This window comes from Lygodium microphyllum, chromosome 30 (assembly GCF_053477565.2).
Source record: "Lygodium microphyllum isolate KBCC chromosome 30, Lygodium_microphyllum_v1.1.10, whole genome shotgun sequence".
NCBI lineage: Eukaryota > Viridiplantae > Streptophyta > Polypodiopsida > Schizaeales > Lygodiaceae > Lygodium > Lygodium microphyllum.
Window position 1 is genome coordinate 98956522 of NC_141164.1, and position 24955 is coordinate 98981476.

At 40.7% G+C, this 24955-nt stretch overlaps 1 protein-coding gene across 5 annotated transcripts in view; it reads right to left on the bottom strand.

The window, feature by feature from the left end:
* Nucleotides 1-1773: 1773 nt before the first annotated feature.
* Nucleotides 1774-24955, bottom strand: part of LOC148010166 (RNA-binding protein 1-like) — a 52725-nt gene continuing 29543 nt past the window's right edge. For 2 of the 5 annotated variants that reach the window (XM_087673474.1, XM_087673471.1), the window contains exons 6-7: nt 12495-12576; nt 3998-4590 (exon numbers count right to left, since the gene is read on the bottom strand). In XM_087673474.1, the coding sequence (XP_087529600.1) occupies nt 4445-4590; nt 12495-12576 (228 nt within the window). In that variant the 3' untranslated portion in view covers nt 3998-4444. Of the gene's footprint in view, nt 2101-3997; nt 4591-12494; nt 12577-24955 lie in introns of those variants that run through there. The other 3 variants (XM_087673475.1, XM_087673476.1, XM_087673473.1) reach the window with 3 other exon arrangements.

A 24955-nucleotide genomic window follows, 5' to 3' on the forward strand; every position in this document is an offset into this window, starting at 1 on the left:
TAAAGAGCTAATAGAGATTACGAGAAAAGCAAGAAAACGAATAGCTTCACCTTCCCTCAATCCCTCACTCTCTCCCCTTCAATTACTCTCAATACAATAAAAGCAAGATGTTAGAATGAAAAGATAAAATAGAAAGCTAAAGTAGTCACATTGATAGAGCTTTCACAACATGGATGTGCCAAAAGGGATAAATACAACTAAGACATCCCACACTTATATAGACCAAGAGTTAGGGTTAGGTTAGGATTTGCGTTTAGGGTTTGCGCCCCATTTGGGTTTTGCATTTAGGATTTGTACCCTTTTTGTGTTTTGTGTTTATGATTCTCACAACTGTGAATTAGGGTTTGCACCCCCTCTTGGGTGTCCTGCCTACTTACTAGGCTCTAGATCGATCAATCCTTGAAGCATGCTTCAATCTTAGCCTAAACAGGCAGCCTATGCAAATCTAATGACAAATGCATATGCACAACCCATACACGGATGCGACAAATACAACTACGAAATATAAATACAATGTGCACGAGTGAGCTGGCTCTCACAAAATAATACATCCATGATAATATGATGATGTCCATGAGAGCAAAATAATACACAAGTGCCCAAAATAATAACCCACCCAAAAATAGTGTCTGGCACTTGCACTTTTACTGCCATCTCAAAATACCGTTAACAACCTCTTCAATAATTGCCTTTTTAAGGCTAGCTATAAGGACCTCATAAAGTAACTAATATTTGTGAAGCGAGGAGAGGAGTCAACCCAAAAATAGACACCAAGAATCATATATATGTGTATGGATTGTACTCTTGAATTGAAAGCCTAATGTATTGCAAGCAAGCATGGCAAACTAAATTGTCAAACTTAATTTTCGCGCTTTCTATGTCAATACATTGGAGCAATACGCCATTGGATAACAATTCTAGAGTCTTGGCTTTGCTTGGAGTGAAATTCATCTATTATACTAAATGTGAACATTTACAAGATTAGTCTAAAGAATACCTTCAATGAAGCAACCCACAAAAGATGATGTTTCAAAAAGACCACCATTGATCGACAAGCCTACAAAAAAGCCATGCCTAATATTCAAAAGGGTATGCTCATGATATGCATACAAACCATTCAAATAATGCATAATTTAAAGAAAGCATATGTATGGGCTGCATTATACTCAAATATGCATGCTAACCTACACTCACATAGTACACATGCTGCTATATACATCACATGTATTCTAATGTTGACATAGCCTATGAGTAGGGCAAGTATGTAAAGCATCACTTTGTGATATCAACAATATGTGCAGATGCTAGTGTATACGTCACCCTTTTGCAAGGTGGGTGATGTTTACAAGAATATGCAAAATATCAACAAAGCTAGCTTGTGTGATGCACATTCATGTCTATGAATCGGTACTATACCAACAAATGCTACCTTTGAGTTTATAAACTCAAGATAGAATCCAAATACTTGTAATAAAACTAGGGATGTTAATCACTAGCATAATGCCTTAAACAAGTTCTATTGGGTGCTCAAATTCACATGAAACAATTTCAAAAATCGACATGCAAAATATGATGCTCAAGAGAGGACCTCGTGGTTATACGTCTCTAGATCCCAAACCTGTTTAAGAGCAAATGCCATGATTATCACCAACTTCCTTCTTGCTATATTCCATGGCTTATGTAATGATACAATTATCAAACACAAAATATTGGAAAATGATGAATAATAAATAATTTAGAGGTTTTCTCATAGACTAATTGCTACTTAAATTAATCTTTTTTTTACTTTCATCCAAGACCAAAAAGAATAGTTGTGCCTTGGGAATGTGTGCCTATCAATGACAAGTACAAAGACATAAAAAGAGTGATAGATAAAGAGGGTGATAGATGCATATAAGTCAAAAGCATGTGCATATGTGATATAGCCTTAACAACATTTCAAGGCACGTCCTTCCCTTTCATTTGAGAAACCTTGCATTTCACTTTTGGTTCTCTTTTAAAATGGAGAAATAGTTTGGGTTGCCACTTGACTATTTTTGACACAATGCCTTTGTTGCCATGCCTACAAACTATCTTATCACCTACTTGTAGTCAACATTTCTGCAATATATAGAGATGAATAAATTTCCAAATCATTCAGTGTCATCATCAATATAGATCCATCTAATGACAATGAACTCTTAAACAACTCACTCTTGCATTCACTGGTTGTATGCCAAAAATTGCTTGTGATAAACTCGCCTCCAAAGCACATAATAAACAGTCTTTAGGACGAATTAGTTTCAATTAAACGAGCTAGCAATGCTGTTTTTGGATAAGATTGGTTTTATATTGTATGGAGATTTTATCTTGCAAGTTCTAGCTATACTTCGGGTTTACCAATGCTGTTTTTGGATGAGATTGGTTTTATCTTGTATGCTGATTTTATCTTGTATTAGTCATAGTTAGCAAGTTCATGGAAGCTTGTAGCAAATGAATGTTGGCCTTTGAAGCTGGCTAGCTTTGAATTATGCATTTCCGGTTCATTCTTGTATCGCTTATTTCCTAGCCGTTTTCTAAGCTAGCTATCTTTGAATTGTGCATTTCCAATTCATTGTTGTAGCAAATGAATGTTCCGGGCATTGAAGTAGGCTTTGAAGCTACCTAACTTCGTATTGTGTTATTCCAGTTCATTCTTGTGGTGTTTGTTTCCACTTCATTTTGATCTGCTTTTGAAGGCAGGATGAGTTACAAACTGTGAACCTTCCAGAACCAGCACACATGCAAAAAATTTGAGCTCTAGAAAAACAAAAATGTAAAGCCAACCTAAAAACTGAAAGAGTTAGAGAGGAGTGATAGAACAACAGTCAGTCGCATCAGAAGACTCACAAAAAGCTTATGCTACATGAGGGCCACACAAACAAGATACTCAAAACTTTACATCCCACCATCTTCAACTTCAACAATCAGCAAACCACAGCATCATCATTAACTAAGCAGTAAAGAAACTCTGAACCATTGAAGCAAAGTTGCTAGACTACAACAAACAGAAACCAAATACTTCACCCAGTTCAAGAGGAGCCTAAATCAATCTAAATCACAAGCTTTATGCGCAATGAAAATTAGTGATTTGCAGCAATCTGCCCACATGTCAGCAATTTAATGTTTACTAAGCCAAAACAAGAAGAGGCATCAGTGCCAAGCATACATAGTGATTAGTTCAAGTTTGACAAATTTTATACGAGGACACTCCCAGAGCATAGCAATTGTTCAAAAATGAACTTTGAACATTAGTCTCCACAACAAGAATGCATAGCAAGCACACTGCCTTTTCTCAACCCAGTCCTTTTAGATGTACAGCACAAAAGCTAGTCTGAAAACAGCCAATCTATTTAGTTTTGACCTTGAAAGCATAACAAAAGAGACTTCAATGTAGCCACTGAAGCTTGACGAAAGAGACTTCGAAGCACTAATTTAATGTATCCAATGCCAAAGGCCTAATGATAAAAGATGTTCCAGAGGATGTGCTTTAGCTGTATTACCTACCTATTTTGCCTCTTCCACCACAGCCTCTTATGGATGCATATATAATGTGTCCCTTTATCATGTAATATTTATGATTGATTAGGGGGTATAATAGTAGCTTCTGTGTATTGCAAGATCTAAAAACATCTCTAGAGCTACATCGTGAGCAGCTTTCCAAAAGAGTGTAAGTACATCTGGAGAAGTGCTGTGGTCATTTTAGCAGTAACAGCATCTTACAAATGTTTTGAGCAGCTGTAGTCATTCTAACAGCAACCACATTCTGTAAAATGTTCTAAGTGAACCCAATTCGCTGAATGTATTTCTAGATTGTGTTCTATAGATGCTTTGCCAAAGGTGGTCTCTCACTCAATCTGAGAAATTACAGGCTTTTCTATACCGGGCCATTACATGCAAATTAATTAACACCACTTTCCACCCACTGGCATGATCAGTCTCTCCAACACAAACTCAGGAGAATTCATATGTAAAGCAGTTAAGAATGAACAACACCATTTTATATGTAAAGCAGTATCTTTCAAATATAGACAATAATTATTGCAGCTGTGCCAATGTCATTCTTATACATTTAAATATGTTTTTACAGGCATGCCACGAAGTACTGTTTTCGGACGTTCGGATGTTTCATATGTAACCTCCTTTGCTAACTGACATGTAAACCATCACTCTGTAAAGCCATCAAAAATTTCTAGACAATCTGAACAATCACCTGTGCAGATGAAAAGAGATTGCATGATGGGTAAACCTACATATTAAGGGTAGTGCACAGTAGAAAAACAGTCCAGAGAGCAGATGCAGTGTGTGTCATCATTTCAAAACTGAAAGTATGCCCTGATAGTTTTACTGGTGTATGAAATAAGCGGAATGAGGACAAATCCAATAGAGACTAACCATCCTGACCTCTAATCACAGGCATAACCTTTCAGCGCCGAAAAGGCCGGCCAGGAAGAAAGTCATCACGCTCACGGCCCCCACGGAAATCATCCCGTCCACCTCGCGGACCAGGAAATCGTGCAAACTGTAACCTCAGTGACTCCGACTCATGATTCGTTTCGTCAAACTTATACCCTGAAAAATCATTTGGTCATGGCAGTCATGGCATGCCAACACGAAGGATAAATACATGCGACTGAATCGGGAAGCCATTAAAGTTTGATGGCAATCTCAACATATGCTTGAACAGGTCAGTATATGAAAGCATAAGAAGCTTGAACTTACGAACTTGTTATCGACAGCATGCTCAGCTACAACGTTAACCCAGGTTAACTAAAGCATGAGACAATGTTGCTTTCCATTCAAGAGCACAAAAAAGCTATCATAAAAAATGAACACAGGTTTCATGTTCTAAACAAAAGCATAATCCAGGTGTTAAGAACATGCTCACCCAATGGGGCTTACAAACCCATCCTGCTGGTGAGCTCTTTTAATGCCCTACGCACCACGCACATGAAAAACAGATGGTGAAAATGCTCCAGTTCACCTTGATATGACAAATGATACAGCATGTCAAACCTTCGTTATCTAACTTCTAAAGTGTACGAACAGTTGGCTGGGGCCAAAATAGAGTATAAACTCACAAACACCACGGTGAACAGAATCTTATAAACGTCACTTCTCTGAATACTTGGTCTTGCCATGGCAGTCATGATTTTGCATATACTTATGTCAATGGTAGTATCTACAAGAACAGATGAGAAACTTGATGCTGCACATGGCTAGTTTTATCTACTTAGCAGTTATCACTTCAAAAACTCGAATAAATCATCTTTCTCCCTTCCTTGGTCCAATCAGTTGTGGATATGATTAGATTGACACATTATGTCTTCTTGCCCAACTGTGTGTCTCTAGCAGTGATTGCTCCAAAACTCAAACAAAGCATCTTTCTGCCCTTCTCAGTCCAATGAGTCATGGACATTAGTACACTGACACATTATTTCATCATACCCAATCCTGTCTCTCAAGGTAGCATTGTGTCCAAAAGAATGGTGGTTTCCACAATGGAGGCTTATGCAAGTTTCACCCACCTTTTCATTGCTGCTACATGTATTGAGTTTCATTTTGCAATATTTCTTTATCTTTATCTTATATTACTGGAAGGTTGAAGTACACAGACACAACCTAATCTGCTTCAATCTACCATACATTTTCTTTCAACAATGATCAACACTTCATAAAATCCATTTGCACTTGATTGAACTACAATCCAGGCACAATTTGGGTCTTAAATCTCTTGAATGCAGGCCACAATAAATTGAGAATGACCTACTTCTCATATCAGCTGCAAATTGCATGCTTCAGCTCTTGCACTGAGTACGAGGTCTTCAATAATTGGGCATGGATCTCAAGGTGGCTGTGGAAACCCTAATTTGCTGCTGTAAATTACTTCAGCTGCAATTACTTCAATTGCTCCAAAGCTGAAAATGGCTGAGAACTGATGGGAATGTCAAAGGATGACAGAGAAAACCAGCTGAAAGGAGTATCTTTTAAATGGTAGCTTTGATGTTGATTCTAATGGCGGCAATCAGCTGTCACCCATCTTAGAGCTCATTCGGCTGCTCTTCCTTCCTCTCTCAGCCTCTGGATGCTGGAATCACCCTCAACAAAACCCCAAACAACTTTCTCTCAGCTTACATGGGTAATTTTGACAAGTGGCAGCCTCCTTTGTCATTTGGCAACCTTCTAAATGTAATTCCCAATATTAACTAATTAATTTTCAAAAATTTAATTTTCAAAATTAATCAATTATCCATTTGACCTGCCCATTTACATTTAATGTGCTAACACCCACGGGACATTTAATTGCCCCAACATTAATTGGCCTTGGACTAGTATTAACTAATTAATTAATGCCTAGTCCCACAATGTCACCACTAGACATTTAATGGCCCAATTAAATGGCCTAGACACACCTCAATAATGCCAAAGCTCAGCATTAAAAATACATGTCCCTGTGAAACTATCCATTACTGTTATATGTCCCACCATGCTGGCAGATACAGGTTGCTTTGCAAAAGCCACAATGCTAGAAAAAAAAATGGCAGAGTAAGCCCTCTTGCATGAGAAAGCCTTAATGATTTACAAACAATGTGAGGAATAAAGACCGAGTTAGGTTAAGGCAATGTCCTATCCTTGACACTTTTGATTCCATAGAAGTGAAAAAGTATTGAGTATTGTCCTCCAGCAATCTTTAGGTAGCTTGTCTCAATTATGAGTGCTAATTCGTTAAGCACAACTCATCTCAGAAACAAAACCAGAAGAAAGTTGTTTGGAAAAAACAATGGCCTGAGAAGACTACTGACAAGAATAAAGTTTCAGCATTGACAAAGAATGTTGCTCCTATGAGAGCCTAAACCTGCAAAACAACCACAAACAAACAAATAGCAGGGGTATGCCAGACAGAAACACATCTTGTCTGTCACCACAAAGCCCTGGGCTGAACTGCAGGACGCATCCCTGATTCCTTGACCTACTCCTGTCTCATACCACTAGGTGATGCTCCAAGGAATCCTGAGGATGATGGCTGGCCTAGTGTAAAGTAGGTGCAGGTCTGCACCACATGGCTAAGATTTTGACAGTGCAGAGCTCACCTCTATAAGTCTCTCCAATGTGTGCATAACAAGTACATCTTGTCAATCATCTGCCCTAGCTCCAAGCCTGTAAGTTAGAGTCATTTGCCAGTCCAAACCCTAACCCTATACTTTTGCCTTACCGGCATGCAAAGATCATCTGTGCACATGACATACTCTCCTTCCTCTAATAGCTGATCCCTAAAGCTCCAAAAGAACCCAACATAATCCCTGTAAAGAACACAAATGGCTCCCAATGTACAATTCACTGGCCACTCGATCTCATAATTGTTAGCAGACGTATTATTTCTTGTCTTTCTCCGTGTCCATCTCCTCGTTGTGAGCCTCCGCCACATTTTAGAGAGGACATTCAAGGCTCTAGGACTAGCAACATTCAAGGCTTTAAGTCTCTTGATGATGGATCATAGATAAAATAAGTTAAAAACTTAGAAGTTAGAATAATAATCAATCATCAAGGAGTCGTTAACACTAAATAATTACATGTGTAAAAGTTAAACAAGAACTTACTTGTCTTAGGGCAAAAAGCTCCTACAAAGCAAGGCCTTGTCAATTTTATCCACATACTCACATAAAAGCCCAAAGTACTCCCCTCCATATGAGTGTGCAATACAATGTAAATAGGAGTGAGACTTTTCACCAACACCTCTACCTCAACCCATCAATTTGTTGGGAATAAAGGGCCATCGTGCCTTTTATATGTGCACGGGTGTGAACGCACCCTTAGCACATTTGTACTTTCATATATATCTATCTAAAAACCTAAAGTGGTACACACTCCAATTGTACCCAAGAACATCTTGCATCTCTCGCTCTCACTCGCTGCTGTTGCTCACATGTTTTGCTCTTTACCTGACATTTCATCGCCGGACATTGCATCTCCGCAGCGCATCACTCACTTCAAACTGGTATCAGAGCTTCGGCTAAGGTGTTCGCGCTTCTCGCAGTCCGTGCAGAGCTTCGGCTAAGGTGTTCGTGCTTCTCGCAGTCCACAGGTCACGTTTTTCAGCCAGGCGACATTTCCCAGGTTGCGCGCAGGTCAGTCAATCATTTTCTGGTCAGCTCGTCACTGTTCTTGGACAGTGTGCATTCAGGCGTGCAGTTCCAGGCAGCGTGCAGGTCAGGCGCAGGTCAGAAGTGACGTGTTTTGCACAGGCGCTGGTCACGCAGGTCACGCCAGGTCAGTTCGTGACTTTCCAGGCCACGTGCAGCTGGCGGCAGGTCAAAACGCTGGTGGCAGGTCAAAACGCAGCAGTCGTCACGTTACGGGACAGTTTTCGTCAAATTTCTCTTGCAAAATTTTTTAATTTTCAAAGGTTTACTGCAAGCTGCCCCCTTTGCCCACTGACGGGAGTTCGCGCGTGTAAGCACAGTTCTGTGTTTTGGGCAGATTTGAGCCACAAATTTGGGGATTTGTCCGGATTTGACACGAGCAAGACACACAGTGAGATTCTGTCTCAGAAATTGCAGGAATTTGTGACATTTTGCCTCCGAAATTTGGGGCTTTTCATGTACATGTTAAAATTGGGCTGAAATTGACCCAATTTCTTGACATTGATGCATATTGGACCCCGTGCAATTTGGGGCTTTTGCTGTTTGAGCAAAATTTGTGCGCAAATTGGTCATTTTATGTACATGCGGGTTTAATTTCATGCAATTTGGACGCCCGACACTTGAAAAATTTGGGGGTTTTGCTGAAATTGCTTCATTTTGGCAAAATTGGTCTACTCTATGCATGTCAGAGACAGTGCAGATGTATGGTTGATGTTTTGAGCACAAAACTTTGGGGCTTTTGACCGTGTGGGTCAAATTTTATGCCCATGGGTGCATGTACAGCAGAAATTGCAGCTAAAATTTGGGACTTCTCATGTAATGTGATGTATTTGTCCTTGGAACAGCTGTCATCAGTTGTGGAGTGCTGTAGCACAACATTTGGTGCTTCTGAAAATTGATTTGCAGATCTGAAATTTCTGCTTTTAACTGGTACTTATTGCTGGTTGGTACTTGTTTGTACCTTGGTCACTTGTTTGACAGTTTGGGCCTGCATTTGCTGAATTTGTGGTCATATTTTGGACTGAAAATCATGGCTGGCAGCAGCGATAGCAGCCATCTTATGCACATCAAGAAACTTGAGGGTGCACATAATTTTGCAGTGTGGCAAAAGCAATGCTACAATATCCTGTTGCAGAAGAAGCAGGCTAAGCCGATCAAGGCCAAAGGGGTAAAGCCCGCAGATGTGGAACAAGATGACTGGGATGAGTTGAACGAGCTTGCACGCTCGACCATTAAGCTATCTATCTCTGATGCTCTGCTGTTTAACATAGAGGGTTTGGACACTGCCTATGCCATTTGGACTAGACTGGAGGAATTGTATGCTCAGAAGAGTGCAGCTAGTAAGGTGTATTGGCTAAAAAAGCTTATGGATTTGCGGATGAAAGAAGGAACTGCTATGTCAAATCATTTGAGTGAATTCAACTCAATTTTCAGCCAGCTGGTTGCTTTGAAGTTTGTCATTGATGACGAGTTTAAAGCTACCTTTCTGCTTTGCACTCTACTAGAGAGTTGGGATACATTCAGGACTGCCTTGAGTAACTCGAATGCTATGCTTATGTATTCTGACGTGGAAAGCTCTTTGCTTATGGAAGAGATGAATAGGCAAAATAATGCATCAAGTAAGTCGTCTAGTGCCTTGCATACCAGGGGCAGATCACAGCAGAAGGGAAAATCTAATGGCAAGGGTCGCAGCATGTCTCGCGGCAAGAATGTGGAATGCCACCACTGTGGCAAGAAGGGTCACTTCAAACGTGACTGTTACAAGTGGAAGAAAGAGAAAGGGAAAGGCAAGAAGACAAAGGACAGCAAGGAAGAGAAGAAAGAGAGCCAGCCCAAGAAGAGCAGCGTCAAGATCGAAGAGGTGAATGTAGTCACTCAGGACAATGACAGTGGGAACGATGTACTCTTCGTGTCTTCATGTTTTGATGCCCATGCATTGGTTGCCGATTCGGCTGATGACATGCATACCTGGATTTTAGATTCGGGTGCCTCCTTTCATGTCACCCCTTACAAAGATTGGTTTTCCGATTATACAGGCGGTCGACATGGTGTTGTCCATCTCGGGGACAACTCAGCATGTGATATTGCAGGCATTGGCAGTGTGCAGCTTCAGTTTCAGCATGGTTCTGTCTTTACTCTTCAGAATGTTCGTCATGTACCTGAGCTCAAGAAGAGCTTAATCAGTACTGGGCAGCTAGATGATGATGGTTATCATACCACATTTGGCGATGGAAAATGGAAGATCAGTACAGGATCTAGAGTCATTGCCAGGGGTTCAAAGAGTGATACTATGTATCCTCTTCATGTATCTAGTGTGCGTGACCATGTTGTCGCAGTAACCGAGCAGCCAAGTGTTTCTTTGTGGCATGGCCGGTTAGGACACATGAGTCAAACAGGAATGAAAGTTCTTTCTCGTTTGGGTTACTTGCCTTGTCTCCGTTATGCTGATTTTGAGCATTGTGATCATTGTGTCTATGGTAAGCATGCGCAGACATCTCATAAGAAATCTCTTTCTTTGAAATCTTCACCTCTAGAGTTAGTACATTCAGATGTATGTCAGATGCCAGGATTGTCTTTGGGGGGGAAGAAGTACTTTGTCACCTTTGTCGATGATGCTACACGGAAGGTATGGGTTTACCCCATTCGTAGCAAGGATGAAGTACTTGACAAGTTTAAAAACTTCTTGGCATTGGTTGAAAATCAGACTGATAAGATACTTAAGTGTCTTCGCTCTGACAATGGTGGGGAATATTTGTCCAAGGCCTTTCAGGCATTTTGTGACAGCAAAGGGATAAAAAGGGAGCTCACTGCCCCTCATAATCCACCCCAGAATGGAGTTGCAGAGCGTATGAACAGGACTATACAGGATAAAGTCCGTACTATGCTGTCTCATGCTGCATTACCCCATGGTTTTTGGGCAGAGGCTGGGAAAACAGTGCGCAGCAATGATGTTATCTTCCGGGAAGGTCGCATGCATAAACAGCCCGAAAAGACTGAGGAGGTTCATAGGGTTGTATTCCGGGAAGAAGTACCTTTTCGACAGCAAAATGTGCCCGCTGTACAGCAGCAAATACCTGCTGTAAATGAACCTGTGAATGCAGAAAATGATGCTGGAAATGATCAGCCAGCCATTGCCCATAATGATGAGCCACTAAATGTGCAGGAACAGCCAGGACAGCAAGCTGTTAATGTTGATTTGCAGGCTGAAATGCCAGGACAGCAAGCTGTAAATGATAATATGCAGGCTGAACAGCCAGCAAACAATGATCATTGGGTTAGGAGATCGTCTAGGGCTACTAGACAGCCCGACAGATTCGTTCCTGGTGCAAATAATGTGGCTGATTATGTCATGATCACTAACTGTGGTGAGCCGTCATGCTTCAAGGAAGCAATGGACAGACAGGACAGCAAGAAATGGTATAAAGCCATGCTGTCAGAGATGGAATCTCTTGAGAAAAACGGCACTTGGGACTTGGTGCAGTTGCCTAAAGGGCAGAAAACGATGACATGGCAGCCTGCAAAATCTGCATTTGACAGCAGCGGCAGCAGTGTTGTCTCTAAAGGGGGGAAAGGCAACTGTCTACAAGGGAAAATATGATTTGGCAGGCTTCTGTTAGTGTGTTTGACAGCAAAAGCAGCAAGGTGTCAATGTAAACAGCCAAAACGCAGCTGTCAGAGGTATCATGGAGTAGTAGGGACTGTTGTGGATGCCAAAGGAGGTCCAGAGAGCAGCATCATCAATCAAAAGGGCCGTAAACAGCGGCAACCCATCTCTTGGCAGTTGCAGGCAGCACCAAGGATGTAGACGAAAGCTGAGTAATGGCAATGACTCTAGAGATTTCAATAAAGAGAAGTAAAACTTATTAGCATTTTGAAGTGGTGGTTCAAAGCCTATCAACTTGTGCACACATACACTGGATAATGTACCTAGTATGGGTATTGTTAGTTGAAGCTAATACAAGTCGCATACAATTAAGGGCATTGCTAACATAAATATCATTGCAATGATGAGTACAATGTACGGAAGAACTTTCTGTTCATATCAACTAATGCATCACATAAACATCACTGTGTGCAAGCATTTGTTCATTACATTGAATACAATACATAGTGCGGGTACTATTGTTTGTGCTAAATATATAACAAGCAGGCAAGGACATTGGTACCATACATATCATTCAAACGAATGGCTACAAGACACCTAAACATGTAGTCTTTGTAGGTAGCATAAAGGAAAATTTACTTGTATTCACTACTGCATCGGGCAGTTTACATTATTGATCAATTAGCATTTAGTCCATCTTATGCATGAGCATTCATGAAAATATGACATACCTTGCAAAGCTTCCAAAGCTGTAGCTGCACATCCTGGATCCACAAAATCCACAAAACACAAGACAAGCTGGTCTCCGCTAGGCTACAAAAATCAAAACAACAAAGAATCGTTTTATCTCAGAGAACTGAGCTTACATCAAAAGGTAATAATAAATTTTAAGTCAAAGGGGATCTCGATGGCCCTTATATGCAGTAACAAAATTATGGATTCCATTAAGGCGGGAACAATGAGAATGTTCACCAGAAAACCAGTAGAATAGATCCTTCTTCTGTGTAGCATTTTATTTCTCAGCCCAATGCACGACAGCAAATAATCTAAAGTGTTAGTGACAGTATGAAAGCTTGACTGGAATAAGAACCACTATCGCAACCAGAGAGAACATTCCATCTCCCAAACATGCATCAATAGTACTAAGTAGGCCATAACTTCCCACAGATTTATAGAAGTCCGCTACATGTTAATGGATTACTAACATGTGTTAGCACTGTACATATCCTCGGTTAGAGAGCTCAGGGGCAACAGGCATATATCATCTGAGTCTGTTGCAGCTGCTCCTTTCCTCCACTCATTTGTTGAGTCACATGAGCACACTCTGCTCCCTAATGGAAAGGGGGAGACATCTGCTCCTTGCCTGCAGCCCATGCCTTTGTACACACTCTTGAGGATTGGTATATGCATTCCATTCCCCGAGTCTGCTCTCTCTAAGGTCATGCATTCTCGCTATTCTTTTCTGTTCTTTGTGTTAACAGCAGATGCATTACACATTAGATCTTCATTTACGCATTAAAACAGCCCCAAAACTCAAAGATTACAAAAGTTTCTATGTCCCATAAGCAAACACCCAATCTTTGAGAGGATCCACATCTATATATAGGAGGCTGCCCACACAACTCAGTTCATTCTTGTCTTGCAGCATAGTAACCTGGGATGGGTTTTGGGGACGGGGATGGGAACGGGGACGGGGATGGGGAAGGGGCAAGAATTGCCAATCCCCTGTTACCATGAGAGGGGGCTCCAACATGGGGACAGGATAGGGATGCTATAGGAATGGAATGGAACTAGGATTGGAAGCTAGCAAACAGCCATCCCTTGTTACTATGTCTTACAGGTTTTCAGCCATCAGCCCTCTTCCACTAGCTGTCCAGCCCCACGCCACCACTGCCACATCAAGTGACTTGTTCCCAGCTGCTGCCAAGCAACTGGCATCTCAGACCAACCCGTGTTCACTGCTCCATTGCTGACATCATCAGCCATAGTCTTCATCTCAGTCTATGCAGGCTACCCTACATCAGCACACCCCCCTACTGTCACCCAGCTTCCTTCAGCCTACAGTGATCAGCTGAAATCACATCCAGGTAGTTACACCACTGCGTTCACCAGATTCAGCCCCAAACACCACTGCATTTGATTTCCAGCCTGCTGCCCTTCCACATTCAGCATCATTGCAGCTCCAGCTAGTGGTTACCGACTTCAGGATCTGCCTTCAAAGGACATCAGTCTCCGACTACTCCCCTTGCTTTGTCTTTGAGCATATGTACTCTCTCTCTTTCATTTACAGCTTTCATTCATTCACTTCGGAGTTCTCTTTCATTCTTTGTTTGTGGTCTATATTTTTGTATTTATTGTGTTCTTGTCCGAGTTCTTGTGTTTTGGTCGTATTTGTACATTTTGTGTTTTTGATGTGCAAACCTTAGCATCACTTCACATGGTATCAAAGTTGGTGCTCTTGTAAAGTGTATCCTGTGGTTATCATGAAGGCTTTGTTTGTGTGTATTACATAACCAATTCTCAAGATCTACTCTACAAATTCTCTTCCATTTTCTTTCAATAACTTAGGGTTAATTTTACAATTGTATCAAGCACACTAGGATTAGGATCCATCTGTCTCTATTCCTGGCACTTTTTCTTTTTAAGTAGCACATGTTAGCCACCCACAAGTGAATGCAACTTCGCACCCTAGTACATCGTTAGCAAGAATGCCAGCCATTAACACTATCCCTTACACTCACCAACAAGTGAGGACATTTGTCTATCTTGGGGCCCCCGCGTGTAAAGTCCCTTCGAGTGTAAAATCTCTTAATCTCCGTGTGTATAAACTTATATGGGTGTGAACATACCCTTATTTATACCCTAGCATATAAATACATTTTATTCTTTGTGTACCGTGACAAGCTGATACACTCATCTCAGTATTCTCTTACTCTCACACTCAACACTACTACCGCTTCACTCCTGTCTCCCATTCGCATTGCACACTCATCCCAACAAACTGGTATCAGAGCTACGGCAAAGGTGTACATGCTTCTCAAGGACAATACAAGTCCATTCCTGAGGACAGGCAAGCGATAGTATCTTCAGCAATTAGAGTGACCAAGGGAGACCAATGTGACCAGGGGAGACCAACGTGACCAAGCAAACCAGACGGCAATCACGCGTGGCAAGCAACAACAGGCGTCAATTAATCGTGACCAAGCAACATCGTGGACCTAGGTGACAACATGCGGCAGCACTCAATCAATGGGACCCAAGCGACAACACGTGACAACTACTCGACTGTTGACATTTATGGTGACTTGGCACATCTACCTAGGCCCCAGTTCGCGCATGCAAGCATAGTTTGAGGGTTTTCCTAGATTTGATATTGTTCATGCATTACAATGACATTGGACCCCAAAATCACAGAAATTGTGCACATTGGCTTTGAAATTTTTTGGGGCTTTTGATGTATCAATGGAATTTTGCTCAAATGAGCCGAATTTACTAACATTAGTGCACATTTGGATCCGAGAAATTAGGGGCTTTTGCAAATTTTTGTTGTATTTGCCTCTTCTATCCTCTCAGGAACATCTATTAATGCAATCGCGGCAAATTTGTCAATGAAATTTTGCGCTTTTGCTGAAATTTGTGAATTTTGGAAAAACTGATGTGTGAAATGCACTTTGGCAACATTGCTGAAGCAATCTTGGTGTTGTAAGCAATGTAATTCGAGTTTATTATCTCACACTTGTGAGATTTTGGAGAAATTGCAAAGAATTTCGGTGTTTTTTTGTGTATCAGAAGTGCTTTGGGGTACATATGTCTGTAGTACACATGTTAGGCAATCCCCCATTGAGTTGATGTATTGCTGAATATGCATGGTGCAGTAGTTTTAGTGATCATTTGCAGATCTGGAATTGTTGCAAATGTATTTTTGGTGATATTGCTGAAGTGGGAGTCACCTTGCAGTGATGTACACATGGAATGTATGCTGAAATCTCAATTATATTGATGAAAGTCGCTCTTTCTAATGTTGTACGTGTATTTCGATCAAATATTGCTCTTATTTCTTGAAATTTTGGGCTGAAATTAGCTGAATATTCGGCGTGTTGTTTACTGTCATAAAATACAGCATTGGTACTTGGCACTTTGCTGAACAATGGCAACTAATGCTTCTAGCAGTAGTGACACTAAATCCCTTCTTGAAATCAAGAGGTTTCATGGCACTGGCTTTGATCTATGGAAGGACAAGATGCAAGGCAATTTGTTTCTCAAGGACTATGACGATGCTCTCCTGGAAACCAAGCCTGCAGCCATGACAGATGAGGATTGGACTAGACTCAACAAGAAGGCCATTGCATACATTAAAATGGTTGTATCTGATGATGTACTTACAAACATTAAAATAGTTGTATTCGATGATGCATGTTGGGAATAAAGGCCCTCGTGCCTTTAAATGTGCTTGGGTGTGAACACACCCTTAGCACTTGTACTTACACATATATATCTATCAAAAAACCTAAAGGTACACACTCATCAATGTACCTACAAACGTGCTCACTCTCTACTCTGCTCTATCTCACTCTCTCTGTCTCTCCCTGCACGTAACGACTAACTATCTCGATCTTCGTGCCTCTCCCCTCACTACAAACTGGTATCAGAGCTGGAAAGAGACAGCTCAAGTGTTGCAAGAGTCTCAGGTGGACTCGACGAGCAGGAGTTGTCACAATCGAGCAGCCAGTTGTAGCAAGCGGGCTTGTGAGCAAAGGAAACAGTCTAGGTGACCAGCGACACGGACAGGACCAAGCGACTAGTCCAACGTGGACCAACGGGCAGCAATGGGCAGTAGCACTTAGCACCTAATAGTCCAGTGCGCGACCGGCAACAGCTGTTGGTGCACGACAGGGACGGGACCAGCGGGACCAGCGCACAACAAGGACGGACCAACGGGGTGAGGACAAGCCGGACGGGTCAACGTCATCCAAAAATTCTTTCTCTCTTCAAAAAAATATTTTTTCAAACTCCTTCCTCTAACCGGGGTTCGCGCACACAAGCACAAAAGGTCAGATTTGTGCAATTTTGGCCAAGAAATTTGGGGCTTCCCCAAATTGAGTACTGTTCATGCAAAATTGAGGCATCTGCGTCAAAAATTGCAGACATTGTGCACATTCTAATTGGAGATTTCGCCAAAATTATTGAGATTTTGCTCATCTGAGTGAAATTTCTCAACATTGGACCTATAAATTTCAGGCTTTCATCGTATTGGTGAAATTCTGTTCTGCTGAGTCAGATTGCTTGACATTGGTGCACATTTGGACCCAAAAATTTTGGGGCTTTTGCAAATTTTTGTGAAATTTTGCTAATTTTTCCTAGTTTATGCTTTCGGGAACATGTATTAATGCAATTGGGACAGATTGGTCAATAAAATTTAGGGGTTTTGCAGAAATTGCTCTATTTTGGCAAAATTGGCATGTTCTATGCATGACAGAGAAAATGCAGATGTGTGGTTGATACTTTGAGCACAAAATTTTGGAGCTTTTGACCGTTTGCGTCAAATTTTATAACCGTGGGTACATGTACAACAGAAATTGCAGCTAAATTTTGGGATTTCTCATGTAATGTGATGTATATGCCCTTGGAGCAACTGTAATCAGTTGGATAATGTTGTAGCACATGGTTTGGTGCTTCTGAAAATTTAATTACAGATCTGAAATCCGTGCTTCTAAGTGGTCATTTACTGCTGGTTGGTACTTGTTTCTACCTTGGTCACTTGGGTGACAGTTTTGGGCCTGCATCTACTGTTTTTTGGTCACATTTGGGCTGAAAAGCATGGCTGGCAACAATGACAGCAATAATCTGATGCATATAAAGAAGCACGAAGGAGCACATAACTTTGCAGTTTGGCAAAAGCAGTGCTACTATATCCTATTGCAAAAGAAGTAGGCAAAACCTATACAAACACAAGGGGCAAAGCCCGCATATATGGAATAGGATGATTGGGATGAGTTAAATGAGCTTGCACACTCAACCATAGAGCTATCAATTTCTGATGCCTTGCTATTCAACATTGAAGGTTTGGATTCTGCATATGCTATATGGACTAGACTGGAAGAACTGTATGCACAGAAGAGTGCTGCAAGCAAAGTGTATTGGCTGAAAAAGCTTATGGATTTGCATATGAAAGAGGGTACAGCAATGTCTACTCACTTGAGTGAGTTTAACTCCGTTTTCAGCCACTTGGTTGCCTTGAAGTTCATGATTGATGAGGAATTTAAAGCTACTTTCTTGCTTTGCACTCTACTAGCGAGTTGGGCAATTCTAATGTGATCCTTTTGTATGCTGACGTAGAGAGTGCTCTACTTATGGAAGAAATGAATCGGCAGAACAATGCATCTAGTAAGTCTTCCAGTGCTTTGCATACTAGGGGCAGATCACAGCAAAAGGGTAAATATGATAGCAAAGAACACAGTAAATCACGTGGCAAAGATGTTAAATGTCATCATTGTGGCAAGAAGGGTCACTTTAAACGTGATTGCTACAAATGGAAGAAAGAGAAAGAAAAAGGCAAGAAGACAGATAATAGCAAGAAAGAGAAGAAGGACAGCTAGCCTAAGAAGAACAATGTAAAAATTGAAGAGGTAAATGTAGTCACTCATGAAAGTGATAGTGGGAGTGACGTACTCTTTGTCTCTTCACACTTTGGTGCACATGCTTTACTTGCAGATATAGATGATGACATGCATACCTGGATTCTCGATTCACATGTTTCCTTTCATGTCACCCCTCATTGTGACCCGTTCTCTGCCTATACAGGGGTCAACATGGTGTTATCCATCTTGCCGACAACTATGCATGTGAGATTGCAGGTATTGGCAGTGTGCAGTTGCATTCAGCATGGCTCTGTCTTTACACTTCAGCATGTACGGCATGTACCTCAGCTCAAGAAGAGCTTTAGCACAAGACAACTAGATGATGATGGTTTTCATGCCACCTTTGGTGATGGAAAATGGAAGATCTATAAGGGATCAAGAGTGATTGCCAGAGGTTGCAAGAGTGATACTTTGTATCCACTTCATATATCTAGTGTGCGTGACCATGTTGTTGTCGTGACCGAGCAGCCAAGTGTTTCTTTGTGGCATGGCCGGTTGGGACACATGAGTCAAATAGGAATGAAAGTGCTTTCTCGTTTGGGTTACTTATCTTGTCTTCATTATGTTGATTTTGAGCATTGTGATCATTGTATCTATGGTAAACATGCACAGACGTCTCATAAAAAGTCTCTTTCTTTGAAATCTTCTCCTCTAGATTTAGTACATTCGGATGTATGTCAAATGCAAGGATTATCTTTAGGGGGAAAGAAATATTTTGTCACCTTTGTCGATGATGCTACGTGGAAGTTTTCCAAGAAGTGTGGTCGAGCAAGCCACCTTCATATCCTCACCTACGAGGCTTTTGTACACATTCATAAAGAAAAACGCAACAAACTTGAGCAAAAGTCTTGGAAATGCATTTTCCTAGGATATGGTGACGAGGGTGAAATGGGATATAAATTGTGGGATCCCGAGAAAAGGAAAGTAGTACGCAACAATGATGTTATCTTCCGGGAAGATCGCATGCACAAACAGCCTGAAAAGACTGAGGAGGTCCGTAGGGTTGTATTCTGGGAAAAAATACCTTTTGGACAATAAATGTGCCCTCTGTACAACAGCAAATACCTGCTGCAAATGAGCCTATAAATGGAGAAAATGATGCTGGAAATGATTAGCCAGCTATTGTCCATGATAATGAGCCACTACATGTGCAGGAACAGCTAGGACAGCAAGCTGTTAATGCCAATTTGCAGGCTGAAATGCAAGGACAGCATGCTGAAAATGCAAATTTGCAGAAACAGCCAGCAAACAATGACCATTGGGTTAGGAGATCGTCTACGGCTACTAGACAACCTGACAGATTTGTTCCTGGTGCAAATAATGCAGCTGATTATGTTATGTTGACAGACTGTGGTGAACCGTCTTGCTTCAAGGAAGCAATGAACAGACAGGACAGCAAGAAATGGTATTAAGCCATGTTGTCAGAGATGCAATCTCTTGAGAAAAATACGACTTGGGACTTGGTGCAGTTGCCTAAAGGGCAGAAAACCCTTCCATGCAAATGGGTTTACAAGATGAAGGTCACTTCTAGTTCCTCACCAAAGTACAAAGCAAGATTGGTTGCAAAGGGGTACAAGCAAGAGCATGGAATTGACTTTGATGAGATTTTCTCTCCTATAGTCAAGATGACTACATTGAGAACCATTTTGGGCTTGGTTGCAGTTGAGGAAATGGAACTCATACAGATGGATGTAAAGACTGTATTTTTACATGGTGGTCTGCATGAAGACATGTATATGCAGCAACCTGAAGGGTTTGTGGAAAAAGGGAAAGAGACGATGGTATGTAAACTCAAACGGAGTTTGTATGGGTTGAAACAAGCACCAAGAGAATGGTATCATAAGTTTGATACGGTCATGCAGTCCCAAGGCTTTCATAGAAGTCAAGTGGATCACTGCTTGTACACCAAGAAGGCAGCAAATGGCAGCTTGATTATCTTGGTTTTGTATGTTGATGACATGCTGATTGCTGGCAAGGATACTCATGCCTTGGATTCATTGAAGCAAATTCTTCATGGCAGCTTTGACATAAAGGATCTTGGTGATGCAAATCACATTCTTGGCATGTGAATACTTAGAGATAGATCGACAGGCTTAGTGTATCTATTTCAGCAGGAGTATATCTCCAAGGTTTTGCAACGTTTCAATATCGAGGGGGGAAAACAATTGGGGTTCCATTGCCTCCATACGTGAAACTTAGTGCAAAGGACAGCCCTACATCTGATGATGAGAAGGCTGAAATGGCCAAGATACCCTATACTTCAGCTGTTGGTAGTTTGATGTATACTATGGTTGCTACACGTCCTGACATTGCCTTTGCAGTGGGAGTGGTTAGCAGATACATGGCAATCCTTGGCAAGAAGCATTGGGATGCAGTGAAAGGTATTATGAGATACCTCAAAGGCACAAAGGAGTTGTGCATCTGCTTTGGGAAGCAAAAGGCATCTGTTGTTGGCTTTACGCATGCAGACTAAGTTGGTCATGCGGACTGCAAAAAGTCCACTTTTGGGTATGTGTTTACTTTCACAGGAGCAGTCTCTTGGATCTCCAAGCTACAAAAGTGTGTTGCATTGTCTACTACAGAGGTAGAGTATGTGGCTGCCACTCAGGCATGCAAGGAGGCTTTATGGCTTTCACGTCTGGTGGGAGAGCTTGGCATCACAGAGTTACCTGTTCTCCATTGTGATAGTCAGAGTGCTATCATGCTAGCACGGAGTCCTATCTTTCATGCAAAGACAAAGCGCATGCAGGTGAAGTACCACTTCATTAGAGATGTACTTGACAGCACGAGCATTGAGCTTGTCAAAGTACATACAGATGATAATCCTGCAAACCTTCTCACGAAGGGTCTTCTAGCAGAGCGGTTTGCTCATTGCCGACAAATGATGGGAGTTGGATAGATATATGTATTTCAGCTTTGTACATACCTAGACTTAGTTGATTCTGTTCTCCCCTTAAGGCACATTGCCTTTAGGTAGGAGATTGTTGGGAATAAAGGCCCTCATGTCTTTAAATGTGCTCGGGTGTAAACACACCCTTAGCACTTGTACTTATACATATATATCCATCTAAAAACCTAAAGGTACACACTCGTCATTGTACCTACAAACATACTCACTCTCTACTTTGCTCTATCTCACTCTCTCTGTCTCTCCCTGGCGTAACGACTAATTGTCTTGATCTTCATGCCTCTCCGGTCACTACAATGCATTTACAGACTTTAAATGTCTTGATACAGCTTATGCCATATGGAAAAAGTTAATGGATACTTATGAAAATACAACCCCAGTGAATCAAGTGCATCTTATGCGCAAGCTTGTAAACATAGAGTTGGATGAGTCTAAGCCAACATCTGAGCATTTGAGTGCTTTTACAAGGATTTTGAGTCAATTACAAGATTCTAGTTTGTAGCCCTTCAATGATAAACTAAAGGCTATTTTTCTGTTGTATTCTCAATGAGGAGATCAAAAGAAAGTCCAATGGAGAAAGCAATGGTTCAGACTATCATCTTAGAGGCAGGTCAAAGAAGAGGGCTATGTAGCAAATAAAGGCAAAAGTAAGAATAAAAGCAAGGACAAACAGCAGGATGTTAATTGCTATCGGTGTGGGCGTAAAGGGCATAAAAAGCCTGATTGTCGCTAATACAAGAAAGAGCAAGAAAGAAAGAAACAGCAACGAAAGAAAAAGAAAGATGACAAGAAAGTTGATGACAGCTCTCCCTCAAAATAAGTTGCAAAGATAAATGTTTAATCTAATGTGGTCATTGACGAGCTCTATGACACTACAAAGATACTTGTTGCAGCCTCATGCAATAATGTAGATATTATGGCAACAACATGTGATATGCACATCACCAAAAAGGAGGATCGATGCTTTACTTTCAGCTCATTAGGCGCTGTCCCAATCATGGATAGTGGACAGCGCTGCCTCTTTTCATGTTACTTCCTCTTTGGAGTCATTTTCAGAATACACTGCAAGTTGCCTAGGCAAGGTTTACTTGGGCAACAACCATGCATGTGAGATAGAGAGTAAAGGTACCATTCACTTGGCCCTTGAAAAAGGCCCAAAGCTAATTTTATAGGATGTCACATATGTACCTGGCATAAAGAAAAGTCTACTGTCAGTGGGGCAGCTTGATGCAAGAGGATATTTTACTACCTTTGGTGGTGGATCTTGGAAGGTCACAAGGGCTTTGTGCTGATTGTTAAGAGCAGCAAAAAGGAGACTTTGTACTATTTGCATTGTAAAGCATTAATTGGCAAGTTTTTGGCTGTGGCTGAAGTTCATTCACAAATGGAAATTTGGCACAAAAGACTTGGCCATATGAGCCAAAAAGGCCTTTAGGTTCTGTTCTCTTAGGGAGATTCGATGTGAAAGACTCGCGTCTCGACTTTTGTAATGATTGCATATATGGAAAACATGTGAGGTCTCCTTATAACTCCGGTGTTATTAAGAAGTCCAATGCTCTTGATTTAGTACACTCTAATGTCTGAACTATGCCTGTTATTTAATATGGGGGTGCATGATACTCTCTTACCTTTATTGATGATTTCACTACAAACTCATGGGTGTATGTCTTAAAAAGTAAAAAGAAAGTGTTGGATGCCTTTAAAAGGTTTCATTCTTTTGTTACCACACAAAAAGGACTTAAGTTAAAAGCTTAGGTTAAAGGACTGAGTATGTTTCTAATGAGTTCAAAAAGTTTTGTGAGATGCATGGCATTAAGAGGGAGTTGACAAACCCTTATAATCTTGCACCAAATGGCATGGCTCAAAGATATAATCACACACTTTGTATAAGAGTCAAATGCATACTGTCCACAACTAATCTCCCGCAGTAAGCAAAGGAATTTGCTCATTGCCACCAGATGATGGGGATTGGATAGTATATGTGTATTTCAACTTTGTACATACATAGACTTAGCTTATTCTTTTCTCTACCTTCAAGCACGTTGCCTTTAAGTGGAAGGTTGTTGGGAATAAAGACTCACCATGCCTCTTACGGTGTTCGGATGTGAACGCACCCCTATACTCTTGTACTTTATATATTATCTAAACCTAAAGTGGTACATCTTGTCATTGTACCAAAAACACTTCATGTGTTGTGCTCACTATTCCTACTCTGAACTCTGCATTTAGTCTGACCTGCACTCTGTCTCGATCCTGGCAAGTCGCCCATCAGGATCTTGGCGCATATGTGTGGATTACAGCGCCCTCAACAAAATTACAATTCAGAATAGGTTTCCCATTCCAAGAATTGATGATATCTTAGATAGATTGGGTGGATCCAAAGTATTCAACCAGATTGATTTAAAGAGTGTCTGCCATTAGATAAGGATTGCTCCTCAAGAAATTCATAAAACAACATTCAAAATAGCTTTTGGTTTTTATGACTTTCTTGTACTACCATTTCGTCTCACCAATGCTCCTACAATCTTTAAAATAATAATGAAAAGAATCTTTAGAGCACATCACAAGTTTACAAGTACTTTATTTGATGATATTTTGATTCATTCAAAAAATAAAAAAGATCATAAGCAATACTTAAAAATAGTGCTTCAAGAACTCTGCAAACATAAACTTTATATGAATGGCAAAAAGAGTGAATTTCTCCTAGAAGAGATTCACTACTTGGATCATATTATATCCAAAGATGGGATTCAGATGGATCCAAAAAAAGTCAAAGCTATTGTAGAATGGCCAAAATTGACTAGTATTCATAAAGTTCGAAGTTTCTTGCGATTATGCTTTTATTACAAGAGATTCATCAAATGGTTTGCAATAGTTGCTCGACCATTGTATGATTTAATCAAGAAACCAATGGCATTCTGATGGACCAAACTAGAGAAGGAAGCTTTTGAAGCTCCAAAATTCTATATCAACAAAGAACCTGTTTTGATTATACCTAATTTGTCAAAATCTTTCTTTGTGAAATGTAATGCTTCAAGAGACTGCATTGATCTAATCTTAAACCAGGAAGCACATGTAGTTGCTTATATAAACAAAAGGTTACAAAATGGAAAAAATAATGTTACTACCTATAAAAAGGAGTTAATGGCCATCATTCAAGCTTTAAAAGATTGGAGACACTATCCTTTAGATGGAGAATTTCTCATCAAGACAAATCATAGCAATCTCACATACATTTCTCAACCAACCAAAGATTTCTAAGAAACATATTCGATGGGCCAATTAGCTCGATTAAACTTATTGCAAAGGAAGGAGGAGGATGATCATCCATGATTTGAGAGTGGATGTTAGCAAAGTACATATTCCAAGTGAAAGGATCTACTAATAGAGTACATTTCATTTCCAAGTCAAGCGCGTTAAATGCTCGCCAACTAGTATTTTGGGCCACATTTTTTGTTGGTCGATTGGTCATCGCCGTCGTATTATTTTCTACCTAATTAAAAGCAACCTCTCTTCCATTGTTTTATACATTCAAATACAAGCACATTGCTTCTGATAAAAGGAGTAAGACTGCAACATACTACTAGTGGTGTTAGAAGTGTACATGAGAGTGGGTGTTAGCAAAGTACATGTTTTGGATGAAAGG